Source organism: Sturnira hondurensis, unplaced genomic scaffold, assembly GCF_014824575.4.
Source record: "Sturnira hondurensis isolate 20B ecotype Veracruz unplaced genomic scaffold, ASM1482457v3 Scaffold0004152, whole genome shotgun sequence".
NCBI lineage: Eukaryota > Metazoa > Chordata > Mammalia > Chiroptera > Phyllostomidae > Sturnira > Sturnira hondurensis.
The window spans coordinates 5,858,018-5,871,993 of NW_028076783.1; the positions used below are offsets into that span (position 1 = coordinate 5,858,018).

At 51.8% G+C, this 13,976-nt stretch overlaps 1 protein-coding gene across 1 annotated transcript; it reads right to left on the bottom strand.

Moving 5' to 3' along the window:
- LOC118986135 (platelet-derived growth factor receptor-like protein) lies at window positions 1–11,300 on the bottom strand. Its single transcript, XM_037044863.1, has 6 exons — window positions 11,045–11,300; window positions 7,411–7,753; window positions 6,647–6,792; window positions 4,860–5,153; window positions 4,196–4,335; window positions 1–893 (listed from the first exon to the last, which is right to left on the bottom strand). Exons 1-6 carry the CDS (start codon window positions 11,100–11,102, stop codon window positions 678–680), a joined length of 1,197 nt encoding a protein of 398 aa, XP_036900758.1. The 5' UTR covers window positions 11,103–11,300; the 3' UTR covers window positions 1–677.
- Window positions 11,301–13,976: the final 2,676 nt, after the last annotated feature.

A 13,976-nucleotide genomic window follows, 5' to 3' on the forward strand; every position in this document is an offset into this window, starting at 1 on the left:
GACTTCTCAGAACCTTTCATTGCTAACGTCCTTTGCAAATTCCCCAGAAAGAAGCCAAGTGCTCAGAATTTCCTGAGCGCCCTGGACTGAGTATCAGAGCACTTATGGCTGCAGAATGCCCTTCAGAAAGCCTTGTCCTAAGGGAGGGGCAGGCTGGAGAAGGGGCCAGTCGTGGGGAGCAGGGTGCCCCTCGAGTGGCCTGAGGTTCGTGCGAGGAGATAACTATGGTCAGAGCCTCACCCTGGGGCAGACAAGCTGTGGAAACCAAATAGAGCTCCTGGGAGCATTCACTTGGCCTCTGTGTTTTTCTGGGAGAGGGAGGAGGGGGGTCCTCATGAGGACCTCTGCAAGGGGCAGGCATCTGGGAGGAATAAGTCCTGGGGCCTGGGTGACTCGGCAGGTTCTGGGATTCTTCTTTTGTGTCTCACAGGCCCCAGCTTTGCCCAGCCTTGGGACCGGGGTTGGCATGGAGGCTGGCTGTCAGACCAGGTCAGGACTTGGAGTGAGGCAGTGAGGTTGAAGTGAGGGGTAAAAATAGAGGCAGGAGAGTGTCCGGGGTGGGGTTCTCTCTGCCCTCTGGGGGCATCTTCTTGGCATAAAAAACACCAAAGTTTACACAGTGACCTACTGCTTCTGCCTGCTGCTCTGCACCCAGATGCCTGAAGCCAGGGAGGCAGCTAGGAAAGGGCAGGGGAGACCTGAGGGCTTTGGGTCACTTGGACGTAGGTGGTGGCAGTCCCAGTACCCTGAAGGTTGGTGGCCCGGCAGGTGTAGAAGCCAGCATCCCCTGCCCGGGCCTCTTCCACATACAAGGTGCTCCCTGCCTCCTGCTGTACCCGGCCGGCCCGGCGTACCACATCGGCCTGCTCACTGACGTAGGGGGGTCGGCCCAGCTGTAGGAGACAAAGAGAACTGTCAGCTTCCCTGAAAGCCATCTCCGACTCAGGCATCAGCACTCAGGTAAGAGGCACCAGGTAGCCTTCATGGAAAAGGGAAGCGATCTGCCCAAGACCACACCTCATTGTCAGGGCACCTGAAAAGCTGAGTTCTTTGTGGAAAATGTGAGGCTTCACAAGTCCCTGGAGAGCAGCTGGGGTCTCCTCCTTGCTCATGGAGCTGCAGCAGGTAGCTCAGCCCGAAGCGGCACCTCCCAGGGTGAGTGTCATGGTGCCCTGGTTTGGGGGGATGCTAATGGGTACTCCCTCCACAAAGGAGGGATGAGGGGGACCCATTATCAAAATTGCTGGGGAACACTGAGCAAGCAAAGTTAAATTGGGGTGACTCAGACCACTGAGTCTGTCACGCGTGCAGGTTCTGAATCTCCAATGTGGGTGATGGTTGTAAGAGGCAGTTTTCCCTAAGAACACACCTAGTGGGGTGGGCAGTTCTCTACCATCCCAAGGGGCGCGTTGGGGAAGTGCTGACAGAGTGAGACTGCGGCCTCCCACCCATCTGCATGTTCTTTTCCCCTCGCTGGGCCCCAGCTTCCACTTTTGGCCGGTGGGAAAATGACCCCCACTATTTCTATGTCCTAAAGCTTCTGGGGGCAGGCTCACCTTCATCACGGTTTTGCTGGGTCCAGCCCTCCCCGCAAGGCTCATGTCAAATTCCAGCTCTTCCAGAAACCCCTTTTAAGAATTCCTAAAGCGACGTTGCCATCATGGCAGAGCCAAAAGACTCCTTTGTTTCTCCCCTTAAATTTACAACATGTCCGACGTTTAGAACTCGAAGGATCCCCAGCTCAACACACAGACACTCCTGGAAGGCCCACACATCAGGGCATCTGAAGGGAGCGTATTGGAATGAGTAGGGTGGGGAAGGACAGGGACTGTTGCAGCAGATGCAGCTCGGTGCCCACGGGGACTCCGGCAAGCAGGGGACCGGTGGCGGGGCGGAGCTGCGGCCCTCCCACTAGGGCCTGGGGCGTGAGAAGGGCAGAGCAACTTCCATCGGGGAAGATAGGAGGCCTCTCGCTTCTCTTTTCCCCATCGCAGCAGAGCTGGGTGGAGGTGGCTGGGAAGCCTTATACAACTCCAGTGCCAGCAGCCGTTCCTGGCAGGGGGCAGAGCCATGGACCATGAACTTGCCTCCCCTGCCCTGCCAATCCCAGCAGAGCCAGTAGAGGCAGTGAGATGCCTCCAGAAACGCAGCAGGGCACCGGCCATTCATGAAAAGGAGGTGGCTCTGGGGGCTCACAAAACTGTTCTCCACCTTCTACCACATCCCCCCACCACAGTGGCCGTGCCCCTAACCAAGGAGAGCTGGTCACAGAGGCAACACCACCCTTCCCAGTGGGTTTGCAGCATTTTCCTCGGTCTAAATGATGCCACTCCACCACTAGCCGAGATGCGCAGACAGTGCAGGTAGAGAAAACAAAACCTCGCACTACTGTACCTGTACCGGAAAACAAAGGAAAGCCCCGACCTACAAACATGCTGAGCTGACGAGGGCAAAACAGACTCCAAACAACAAAGGGGCGCACTGGGGCGGATGCTCAGCGGAGACGCAATCCATCGAACACCGTGAACAGAACACCGTGAACAGCCGGGGAACCTCGGGAGCACAGAAAGAAAACAAAAAGTCTCCAGAAACCAAACTGAGTCTTGGAAGACTGATTTAAGCAACAGTATTCGAGGCTGCAGTTATGAGGAAACTCAACAATATAAAAGAAAACTCAGGCAGTTAAATGAGCTCAGGACTAAAATTAGGAATGCATTCAAAAACATTGGAAATCGAGTAGATCAGATGAAAGACAGAATTTGTGAACTTGAAGGCAGAAACTTAAGAATAACCCAGGAGGGAGAGGGAATTGAGAGTTTTTAAGAACAAAAGCTCTCTACAAAAACTCTCTGACTGCATTAGAAAGAGCACCCTAGGACAACGAGCAGACTACAAGGAGGAGGGAAGGAGAGGGGACAGAAAGCATACCGCTCAACATACTTTATGGAAAGAACTAGAATTCAGAATCGAAGGAGCTAATAGACCACATAACTATACCAACACAAAGAGACCTTCCCCAAGACACATTATTTTAAAGATCTTATTTATTTATCTTTAGATGGGAACGGAAGGAGAGAAGGAGAGAAATATCAACGTATAGTTGTCTCTCGTGCATCCCCCTGCTGGGACCTGGCCTGCAACCCAGGCATGTGCCCTGACTGGGAATAGAACCTCGATCCTTTGGTTCGCAGGCCTGTGCTCAATGCACTGAGCTACACCAGCCAGGGCCCCAAGACACATTTTATTCAAAGTCAAAAATCAATGAGAAAGAAAGAATTCTCAAGGCAGCCAGGGAAAAAAACCCTGTCACTGACAAAGGAAACCTTAGATTCTCATCAGACTTCTCAACAGAAACATTATAAGACAAGAGAGAGTAAAAAGAAATATTTAAAATATTGAAAGAGTGAAATCAGCCAAACATTTTCTCCAACAAAGTTATCCTTGGGCTATCAAGAAGAAATAAAGGCTGTCCCAGGCAAACAAAAGCTGAGGGAATTGCTACCATGGGCTCTACACGATAAGAAATGTTGAAAGACCTCTTCCACCAGAAACAAAAAGACGAAAATGCACAAAACTCTGAGTAAGAAGTCTAACAGACAGAGGCCCCGTTTTCGTGTGATTGGGGCCAGTTTGGTCTCAGCTTGAACGTCTCCTTAGAGAAGATGTCCTGCCCACTCTCTCTTAAGTGCAGCTGGTCAGAGTTCTGTTTCACCCCTGACGTAGCTCATGGTACTCTCCAGATGCTCACGCTGGTTCACCCCCCTCCCTGTTGGACGGCAAGCTCGCACACGGCAGTCTACTAACTCATCGTTGCAGCCTCAGCACCTCACACCGTGCCCGGCATGTGGTGGGTACTCAATAACTGTCGTTGGGTAAATTAACAAAGGAACACATCATACATTTGTATACAATAACCTGAGCAGTAGCTCTGCGTGAAAACGAAGAAACTGAGGCTCAGGAAAGGGGAGTGACTTGCCCAAGGTCACCCCGAGGAGCAGTGCCAGCGTTGGCACTAGAATCACCGTCTTCCTCTGCCCCGTCAAGCAGTGGTTCCACTCTGCTGCGATCGCTCCTGGCCCTCGTCCTTGTCCTTCACTCCCACACCCCGGCCCCAGCACACCGCCACCACACACACACACACACACACACACACACACACACACACGCTCACGGCCTCCTCTCACCCTCTGCTCACCTTCTGCCCTGGGTACTCCCAGCTGAAGTCCACGGCGATCTCCAGCTCACTCAGAACCGTGCAGGTCACACTGAAGTTCTCTCCCAGCAGGACCGACACTGCCGAAGCTTGGATGGTGGGTTTGGGGGACGAAGATGGGTCTGCCATGGAGAAGATGGGGAGAAACAGGGACAAACACATCGAACTGATTGTTATAATGATTGAACGGAATGAGTGAAATGGTTAAATTGGTTGAGGGTGAATGTGAGGTGGTGAACTGATAGGAGGTGGATGGTAGATGATGGAACGGGTGATTGACAGAGGCCTGGTGAATGGAATGGTTGATTTCAGGGAGGATGGATGAATGAAATAATGTGACTTGATAAGACTAAGTGGGTGAACGGGAAGGCTGAATTGATGCAGGTCAGCTCAATGGCTGATTGGCTGGCTGTGTCTGGACAAGACGGTTGGAATACACAGGATGTTGTTAGAAGGCGGTTGGTGATTTAGGGCTCCGTAATCCACAGATCCCGAATCTGCAGCTCCCAAAGGAGGCATCTCTCCCTTAGGGCTCCGTAATCCACAGATCCCGAATCTGCAGCTCCCAAAGGAGGCATCTCTCCCTACATCCTCCCTTGCCCTGCCCTGCCCTGCCCTGCCCACCCAGAGCCCTAGGCTCACGTACAGTTGATGTAGATCAGCATGTACTTGGTAGAGATTTGTCGTATGCCTCCCAGGCTGGCCAAGCAGAAGAGGGAACCAGCCAAGGAAGCGTGGGGCCGGTGGATAGTGAAGCCCTTCTTCACATCAAAGGAGATCTCCGTCCCATCCACTGGGACCTCCTCTGGGGGGAACTCTCGATGCAGCGTCACCTGGGCCAGGGGGTTGGTCACCTGGCAGGGAAGCAGGACTGGCTGATGGCTGCGTAACTGTACCATTTCATAATAATTCTCTGTGGGGACAAAGAGCTCTTCAGGGTCTGGGAAGGAAGGAGGGAGAAAGAAGAATGAGCTTGGGGCAGATTTATTTTCTCCGATGCTCTGTCACCAGTCATGAACGTGAGGTCCTTTGTGGGGACTTGAAATGCCACTTTCCCTGCCCGTCTCCAATCTCCATGTTCTTTCCTCTCTGGTGAGAGGCTCTGGACTAGGGGCTGAAGACCAGCCTCCAAGTTCCAGCTTTTGTCATTAGCTTGCTGTGTATCTTAAACAAATCTCTTTCCCTCTCTGGTCTTCAGTGCCTTCATTAGTTAGTACATCGAGAGGGTTCAGACAGCTTGTCTCTGAGGGCCCTTCTATGCAAAAAGTATTACAGGAAATTCTGAACTTGAAGTTGAGATTTCTGATTTGATTCCCAACCTGCCACCCACTAGCTGTAAAATCTTAAGAAATTACTGTCTTCCTTTGAGCCTTTGTTCTTCTATGTCAAGTAGGAGTGATAATCGCATTTTGGCCTACTTTGCAGAGCTGACGAGAAGCAAAATGGATACTGGATATGAGGCACCAGGCCTGTGGGAGGCACACATTTATCAAATTCTGTCAAGGTTCTTTTAGCCACAGAGTCCTAGGTCAGATTCTTGGGTGCACAATGGTGCAGTGAGTAGGAATTTCTGGGGACCAGCTTTCTGGAGCAGCGCTGTCCAGCAACACTTTCCATCACCGCGGCGAATGTTCTGCACCCTGGCTGTCTAACATGTAACCACTAACCACATGTGGCTCTTCAGCATTTCAAACATAGCTAGTGCAACAGAGGAACTGAATAGTAGACTTTATTTCATTTTAAGTAGTTTAGACTTGAATAGCCACATTGGTTTAGTGCCTTCCATATTGAATGCAGCGGCTCTAGGGTCAGGCAAATGCAGTGTTTAACTCTGGCTGAACATCACAATCACTGAGGTGCTTTTACAATAGCTGGTACCTGGGCGCCACCCCCGGACCAGGTAAATCAGCACCCTAGTGGAAGGGTGTGCAACCAGCGGTTTTAAAGTTCCACGACAACTCTCCCGGGCAACCAGAGTTGGAAAGCACTGCCTGCTGGCTCCCGAATCTTCCCAGAGACGGGACCTCCCTGTAGGACTGGTCGGCATCCCAGGGTTCGGGCTTAATGGGCACGAGGCCGAGGAAAGTGTGTTTTAACAGGTCTCCAGGTGACACACGATTACACATGATTCACAAGTCAGGGCCAGGAACCTCTAGACTGGGCAATCATTACTGTGATGGTCGTCAGATCAGAGTAAGGGGAGACCCAGCTGATTCTAGAAGAGGCATCTATTTCCTCAGTGGAACGCAGTTGGACCCCTCAGTTCTCCATGGGATTAGCCACGGAATCCCAGAATGTCACGAGAAGGATCTTGGAGAGCCACCCACACAATCCCTACGTTTCACAGGTGCGACTAAGGGGAAGGACTTAAGACGGTTATGTCGGGAGGACTTTCCTGGACAGAGGTTCTGGGAGCCCCTGACTCCAGGGCACCTGTGAAGAAAATAAAGGTCTTTCCCTGGCGGCCCTGGTCTTCTGGGCAGGCGGCATCCTGGCAGGCCCAGCAGCTGTATTCCCCGGTGTCCGCGCCTGTGGAGTTCACCAGCTGTAACCTGCTGTGCTGCCTGAAGTGCCTGATTCTGAAAGACAGTCAGTGGGGGCAGGAGATGGGGACAGCCTGAGACACCCTAGGGCAGCATCTGGTTGGTTGATAGCCCTCCACCCAACTTTCATCACCCCACCCACCCAGCTCCCCTTCCCCAGTGGAGATATCAGGCTTTGTATGGGCCCCACCCACAGTTTCTGAATGGCTTGCCTATCCCACACGCAACTGCTAATTGGCCCATCTACTCCCCATTGACTGTGCCCACACCTCGCAAGTGGGATCCCCCAAACTCCTTTGTGCTCCTTGGCTCCTTCCTTGTGTCCCTTTGTCCAGGTCAGCAATTGCCCTCTGAGCACCTCCACCTGCCAAAGGAGGCAGAGTCCCCGGAATTCTCATTTTAAGAGACTTGATTGAGAGAACGTAGACAAATCCAAACCCAGTTTTATAATGGGAAGGCTCGTCTCCCATTCTGTAAAACCGCTGTGCATCTTGGGTCCTGTGAGCCCATTTTACTGCTTCTTTTAAATGCCTGTAGTTGTACAAAGTGGGACGCCCAGCGTGGGCCCTGGGCTGCTTTAATCCCTGTAAAAAGTGCTAATAAACTGACCCTCTGACCCACCCAGGCTGTCGCAGGAGTCCCTCCAGCCCGTACCTGAGGCGCCCCTCGCCCTCCTCTCCCAGGTTCGCAGGGACCCTCCAGTGGACCGCCTTTCCCCAGCAGCGCAGCTCCAGGGGCTCCCCTGCCCTCAGGCTCAGAGAGTCCCCCACCTTCTGGAAGCGACCCCTCCCTACCACCTGGGTCAGGATGGAGGGGCCCCGTGGGCTGGGAGCTGCAGGCTCCACGGGAGTCTTCATCTGCAGGGACTTCCGCCTCTGGTCTGATCCGGCTTTTCTCCCGCCTGGGGCTCCCGGGGGCTTCCCCGCACCGGGGCTGGCTGCTTTGACATCCTTCTTTTTCAGAGCCTGGGGAGTTCCGCCATGCTCCTGGAAGTCAGCTGCAAAGGAGACAGGGTGGGCTTGGGGGCACCTTTCAATGACTGAGGAAGTTTCAGTAGTTTAGAGGAGGTTGATTCTAAATTCTTTACATGGGAAGAACGCTTAGTTCACAGCGAATACTCGCCTCCCCCCAACACACACACTCTGGTTTAATCCTCACCATAGCCCCCAAAGGCCACCCAGAGAGCGTTTGTCACTCCCTTTCCAGGTTGAGAAACTCAGCCTCGGAGCCAGCAGCTGGGCCCAGTGTACTAACGAGGTGACCTAGAACATTGAAGTTTGGCATCTAAAAACAAAGATTCTCTGAGGCGGCATCTAGGCCACTCCAGAGAAGGGACAGGACCCTGGGCGAGCTGGTGGAGTAAGTGCTTCAACGCCAGTCTTGCTGGGGATTTCCATCTCTGCTCTGCTCCGGATTAGCTGTGTGACCTTGGCCAAGTCACCTGATTTTCCTGAGCCACATTTTCTTCGTTTATTGCAGAAAATGAGAACAAGAACAAATGTCTTGGGTGACTACAGGCATACCTCCTTTTACGGCGCTTCACAGACATCGCAAACTCTCCACCAGCAAGAAGATTACAACCCACTTGACTGAGGTGCTCTCTTTACTACAGTGGCCAGGAACCCAACGCACAACAGCTCCGAGGTCTGCCTGTGCTGCGTAAATTACATGAGAACATACTCCCAGCGCTAGTGCTTCCGGCTTCCGGAGGTGGCCCATGCTCTTGGCCTTGGCCCCACTTCTCTGGCTGCAAAGCCAGCAACAAGCCTTCCTCATGCAGCTGGCTCTCTCTGGTTCTCTTGTCTGACTCCCTCTCTTACTTCTAAGGGTGCTCACGATTACACTGTGTGAATAATCCAGAATACTCCCTATTTTAACGTCAGTCGATTAGCAACTTTAATTCTATCTGTAGCCTTCAGTCCTCTCTGCCACGTGAGGTTCTGGGGATGAGGATGTGGACACCTCTGGGAGCACGTTATTCTGTCTGCCACAAATAGAGTATTTTAAAAAATCCAAATGTAAAGCTAATGCTTTAATAGCCAACATCTCTAGATAGAGGCCTTCCATGAAGCAAGCCAATCAGAGGACAGGATACAAGAAGGGCAGGGGAACCTTCTGGTTCTGACTCCCCTAACTGAGCAGCTGCCCTCAGAGCAGTGGGGGCAGGAAGTCCCTGGACTCTGGGTCTGGACCCCTATTGGGCCCGGAGTTGAAATCTGAACAAGGGCTGGGGTAGGAGTGGCTCCTGGAGCTGGGGCGGTCCGGGCCCGACCCCGCAGGGCCCGCCGCAAGCCCTGATTACGGGGTGGCTGCAAACACGTCTCCGTGAGTGGGGGCTCCACTTCCCAGGTCTGTGGGCTGTGGGACCACGTGGGCAGGGCTCCCTGGGAGCCAACGCAAGATGTCGACAGCTTTGGAGCTTCTCGGCTTGCCAAGCCAACCGGGCATTTAGGCAAACTTCCGGAAGACGTCAAGTCTCATTTCAGGACCTGATGATGCTGCTGATGATCATAACTAGGAACCCTGGGCCCCCGGGCTATCTGTGCGTTATCTTCTCCAACACTCACAGGGCCCCTCCAGAGAGCTTTCACAGGCATCCCCATTTCACAGATGGGGAAACTGAGTGTCAGGTAGTTTGCCCAAGGGATCCTGTCTGATGCTACCACGTTGTATTACTCTTCTTGCTGGGTCTAGGTCCCAGTTTTTGCATCTATAAAATGAAGAGGTTGGACTAAACTGAAGTTTAAAAGAAGCCAATCAATAGATAAAGCCTAGATAGCAGAACCCTCTCTTGAAATATTGAAAGGTCAACAACAAAAAATAATAACAGTGTTGTTCTGGTTATAGGGGTGGGGGCTGGAAACCCACCCATCCAGCCTTTCAATCACAGTTTCTCCTCTTTTTCCCACCCCTGTACAGGCAGTAGGACAATAGGATTATTCCTTAGAGCACAGATTTTTTGAAGATTTATTTTTTTAATTGGTTCCAGACAGAGGGGAAGAGAGGGAGAAAGGGGGAAAGGAACATCAATTGGTTGCCTCTTGCACAAGCCCCGACTAAGGATTGAACCTGCAACCCACGTATGTGCCCTGAGTGGGAACCGAACCCATGACCTTTCAGTTTGTTGGACAATGCCCAACTAACTGAGCCACATCAGCCAGGGCAAGCATAGTGTTTAAATCCCTGGGCTAGATGACTCACAGGGACCCTTCTCGGTGCCCATGTTCCAGATGTCTGAGATCGCATCACCTCCACTACCCTCCACCCCTCCACTCCTTCTCCTTCCAGTAACTCTGAAATTTCAACCACCAACCCTTTGCTAAGCTGCTTCTTGCCAGGAAGATGCCTGCCCCTTCCCTTCTGCCTGAAGCTCCCTAAATAACATCTGATAGCACCACATGGGAATATCTCCAACAGCATCTGGAAGAGGGAGTCTGGGATGACACCATCCCTCCGAATCCTGTTCCAAGCCCAGCTATTCTCTCGCAGAGGTTATCCCAGCCCCAGGGTCTCCCTGGGGCGACTGGAAGTGAAGAGATGGAGGAAGAGTCTCCTGGGACCCCCACCTCCCCAAGGATCTGTCTTCTATTAGGTTCTTGGATAGGAATCCTTCAGGCTGTGCTCCTGAGGGAGCCCTCCAACAGTTGCTCTTTGTGAGCAAAATGATAGGCTCTCAGGGTCGAAGAAGCTAGGAATGAACACTCAGACTTTTAGAATTGTATAATCTTGCCATGACCAGGTACAATCAAGGCCTTTACAATTGAAGTAATACTTCGGCCACTTACTGCGTATTTACGTGTAAGGCTCCAGACTGAATGTTTGCATGCATGACATCATTTAACCCTCAGGACCAATCTATAATTTTAAGATTACTGTTCTCCCCACTTCACTCCTGAATAAACTGAGTCTCAGAGACTGTTCCAGCCAATCTTGCCAGTGAGCGGAGGATTCGTTCTGCCTGATTCCAGAGCTCCGCTGCCCGTACCACCCACGCATCTGAGTCACTCCCGCACTGAGAGGGGCAGCCTCTGGCTTCAGGTTGGAGAGGCCTGCTGGCTCTGGAGAGGGCTTGGGAGATCACGCAGCCCATCCTCACCATGTATCAAGGAAGAAGCTGAGCTCACAGAGGTGACAGGACCCAGACCAGGTGGCTCAGTGAGAGGAGGAACAGAGCTTCGACACCAGGGTCCCAGCGCTCACTCCCCTTCCCCATGTCAGCAGGGCACTCCTGGGAAAGACGGGGGCAGGGGGCCTCTCAGGACATCCCAGGGGCTGGACATCTCCATACCTGAGATGACACAGATGAGCAGGCAACAGGACAGGAAGCAGAGAGCTCTGGGGCCCATGGTGAGCAACCTGGAGCTGCGATGCTGATGTGGCCACAGCCTCTGCAGGGGACAGACTGTTGGGGCTGGCAGGCTGTGAGCAGGGAGCCAGCAGCATGGGACCCCTGGGAAAGGGAGGGGAGGGGACCTGATTTCAAAGGCAAATCAAAGTCCCGATTCCTGGCTTCTCCATGACTTCAAACAAAATTCTTTTCTCCAGACTCCCTCTCGCCAAGGTGAATGGAGCTATTCAGAGCCCCGCTCAGGAAAAAACAGTCCAGTCGCCAGGAGATGAGGGTCCCCAAGGCCAGACAGGCGGAGCTGGGAGGCAGCTGGAGGGGCCATTGCAGGTCATGGGAGGGTCGTGGAGGAAGAGGACAGGAATATTTGAGGACAAAATAGGTGAGCGTGGCTAGAAGGGAGGCGGGGTGGGAACCAGACCTAGAGCAGGGCTTGGCTCCTGCCCCGGGGCCACATCTGCGGGCCACTGGCTTTTGCACGGCCTGTGAGCTCAGAATAGTTTCCACATTTTTAAGTGATTAAAAGGATTTGGTGACACATGAAAATTACGTGAAATTCAGATCGCAGTGTCCATAAATAAAGTTGTTGGAACGTGGCCACACTCACTCTCGTGTGTGCAGCCCGGGCTGCTTTGCACGATGGCACGTGAGGCGGGGCCCCAGAGCCGAAAATACTGGCTGTCTGGGCATTGGCGGAACACGTTTGTTAACCCTGGCTCTAAAGGATGGCATTTCGGAAAAAAACATATTTTACTTAAGTAAATAATAGGTAAATCAAGTTCACTCTCAAAAAAAATGACAGAGGAAGTGTAAAATGATTTGACACTGCACATATTTTTCTTAAATTTGCTTTTTTCCCTTTTACCCTCAGCCCTGTGTCTGGTCCCCTGTGTAGGCCACCTTTCTATTTTTTAAAGTGCCACATTCTGCGGCTCAGCTCGGCTGCAGTTTACCCATTCTCTCACCAAAGGACTTCCAGCTTGTTTCAATTTAGGCTGCCTCCCATGTTCTGCGACTGGAGATGAAGCTTCTATGAGCAAGAACTAGCGTTTCCTGACTCAAATAGCTACATTTCTTTGACGATGTTTGTTAAGCGAAAGTATGGTATTCAATGCAGGCGTGTCGCCAGATAACCTAAGGAGACACCACAGTGCAAATCCCTCCAAATGTAGCCATAACCTCTTCCTGTCCTGTGGAGCTTTGTGTAGATTCTAACTATTGCAAGAAGTAGGTCGAAAGGAGATTCCCCCTGTGTACATTTACTCAGTGGTCATTCTTGGCAGGAGGGAGGTGGTGTGAAGAAGTGGGTAAGAAGAGAGAACGGGGAGCTTGGGGTTCTGTTCTCACTTTGCTACTTAACTGTGTGACCTTGAACATCTTCTTCTCTTTAGGCCCCAGTTCCCCATCTGTTCACGGAGGACGTCCAGCTTCAAGAGCTCCCTTCTCAGTGACTGAGTCCTATAAGAAGAAGAAGCATTCTGAGGGCAGTGATGTAGCTTTCAGCCTAATGGGTGCAGCACTCTTAGGGGTACCAGGAGCTCGGCCTGTCACCACTTTGAACCCAAGTCCTCGCTGATTGCTCCCTAGGGAGAGGTTTCACGAGGCCACTGTCCAGGTGTCCCAGACAGTGGGCACAGGGAACCAGGTGCAGGCCCCAGAGAGGGCCTCGTGGCGGCCTCGAGACCAGAGTCCGGAGCCCAGCGCATGCACGCTGTCAGAGCAGCCTGTTCTTCTCCACCCCACAGCCCTCTCGGTCTCTGTGATTAGTCACGGATGCCCGTATCCAGCCTTCTAGGGTGTGAGGTCTGTGAAAACTGGGACCGAGTCTGCTTTGCTCCCCCTTGGTCCCTGTCCCTTAGCCCAGTGCCTGGCACTTTTAGCCAAGCATTTGCTGAATGAACAAATGGACGAACAAATGAGCTGGTCCAGGCTGGTTGCTACAGCAGAGACATAGCCCAAGCTTCACTCTAATCTAAGGGCTCCCAAAGAGACAAAAATGGAGGGGTGGGGAGCAGAAGAAACAGGGCACAAACAGACCGGGCAATATCATGGAATCGGAAAGATCGCTCGCTTCCTGCTCTCCGATCTTCAGGGGATGGGGGATGGGGATGGTCTGGAATGGCAGACTTTGAGAATAAACACTCATGGACTCTTTGACTTGTAGAATTCATTCATTCAGTTATTTATCATTCATCAACTATTTTTTGAGAATCTACTTTACCAAGCCACGGAGACAGGAAGACAGGCATTAACCAAATCACACAAATGTCCGATTACCAGTTAGGACTGTGTTGGGATGGGGAAGAGCAGGATTCCAGTTGAGACGTGGGAAGGGGTGGATAGAGTACACTGGAGGAAGAATTAGGAAGGCACTTCTGAAGAAGTGCTGTTTAAGGAGAAACCCACGAGAACAGTAAGAGCCAGTCAGGCAAGCTTCTGCCAGGCTTAGAAGAGGTTTCCTTTCACGCAAATGGCATCTTTCAACAGGATTTTGAGTGAGTCGTGGGATCTTAGAACCCTGGAAAAAGAATCTCAGAATTATAGAATCTTAATCTCATAGAATCTTAAAGCAACCACTTCAAGAATAAATGGAATCTCAGAATGTTAGAGGCTCAGAGTCTTCTCGAATAAGAATAAAGGCAATCTTAAGGAATCCTTTGTTCCTATCCCTTCTCTCTACCACGGTACAAAGAACAAAACAAAATTACAAGGGCATAAACCAGCCAGAACTAACTCTCACCTCTTATTAGTAATAGATCAGGACTCTATCCATTTACTGAATAATAGTGGCAATGTTTACATTTACTGTCTCATTACTATGTGCTCACCACAGCTAAGTGGTTTATATCATTGTATCAGTGAATTCCAACAACAA

Bases quoted from the DNA above. Each gene is read 5' to 3' on its own strand.
- LOC118986135 (XM_037044863.1), bottom strand. From the start codon at position 11,102: ATGGGCCCCAGAGCTCTCTGCTTCCTGTCCTGTTGCCTGCTCATCTGT. The intron at 7,754-11,044 runs GTATGGAGATGT...TCTCCTTTGCAG, and splicing joins GCTCATCTGTGTCATCTCAG to CTGACTTCCAGGAGCATGGC. The intron at 4,336-4,859 runs GTACGTGAGCCT...TCTCCATGGCAG, and splicing joins CATGCTGATCTACATCAACT to ACCCATCTTCGTCCCCCAAA.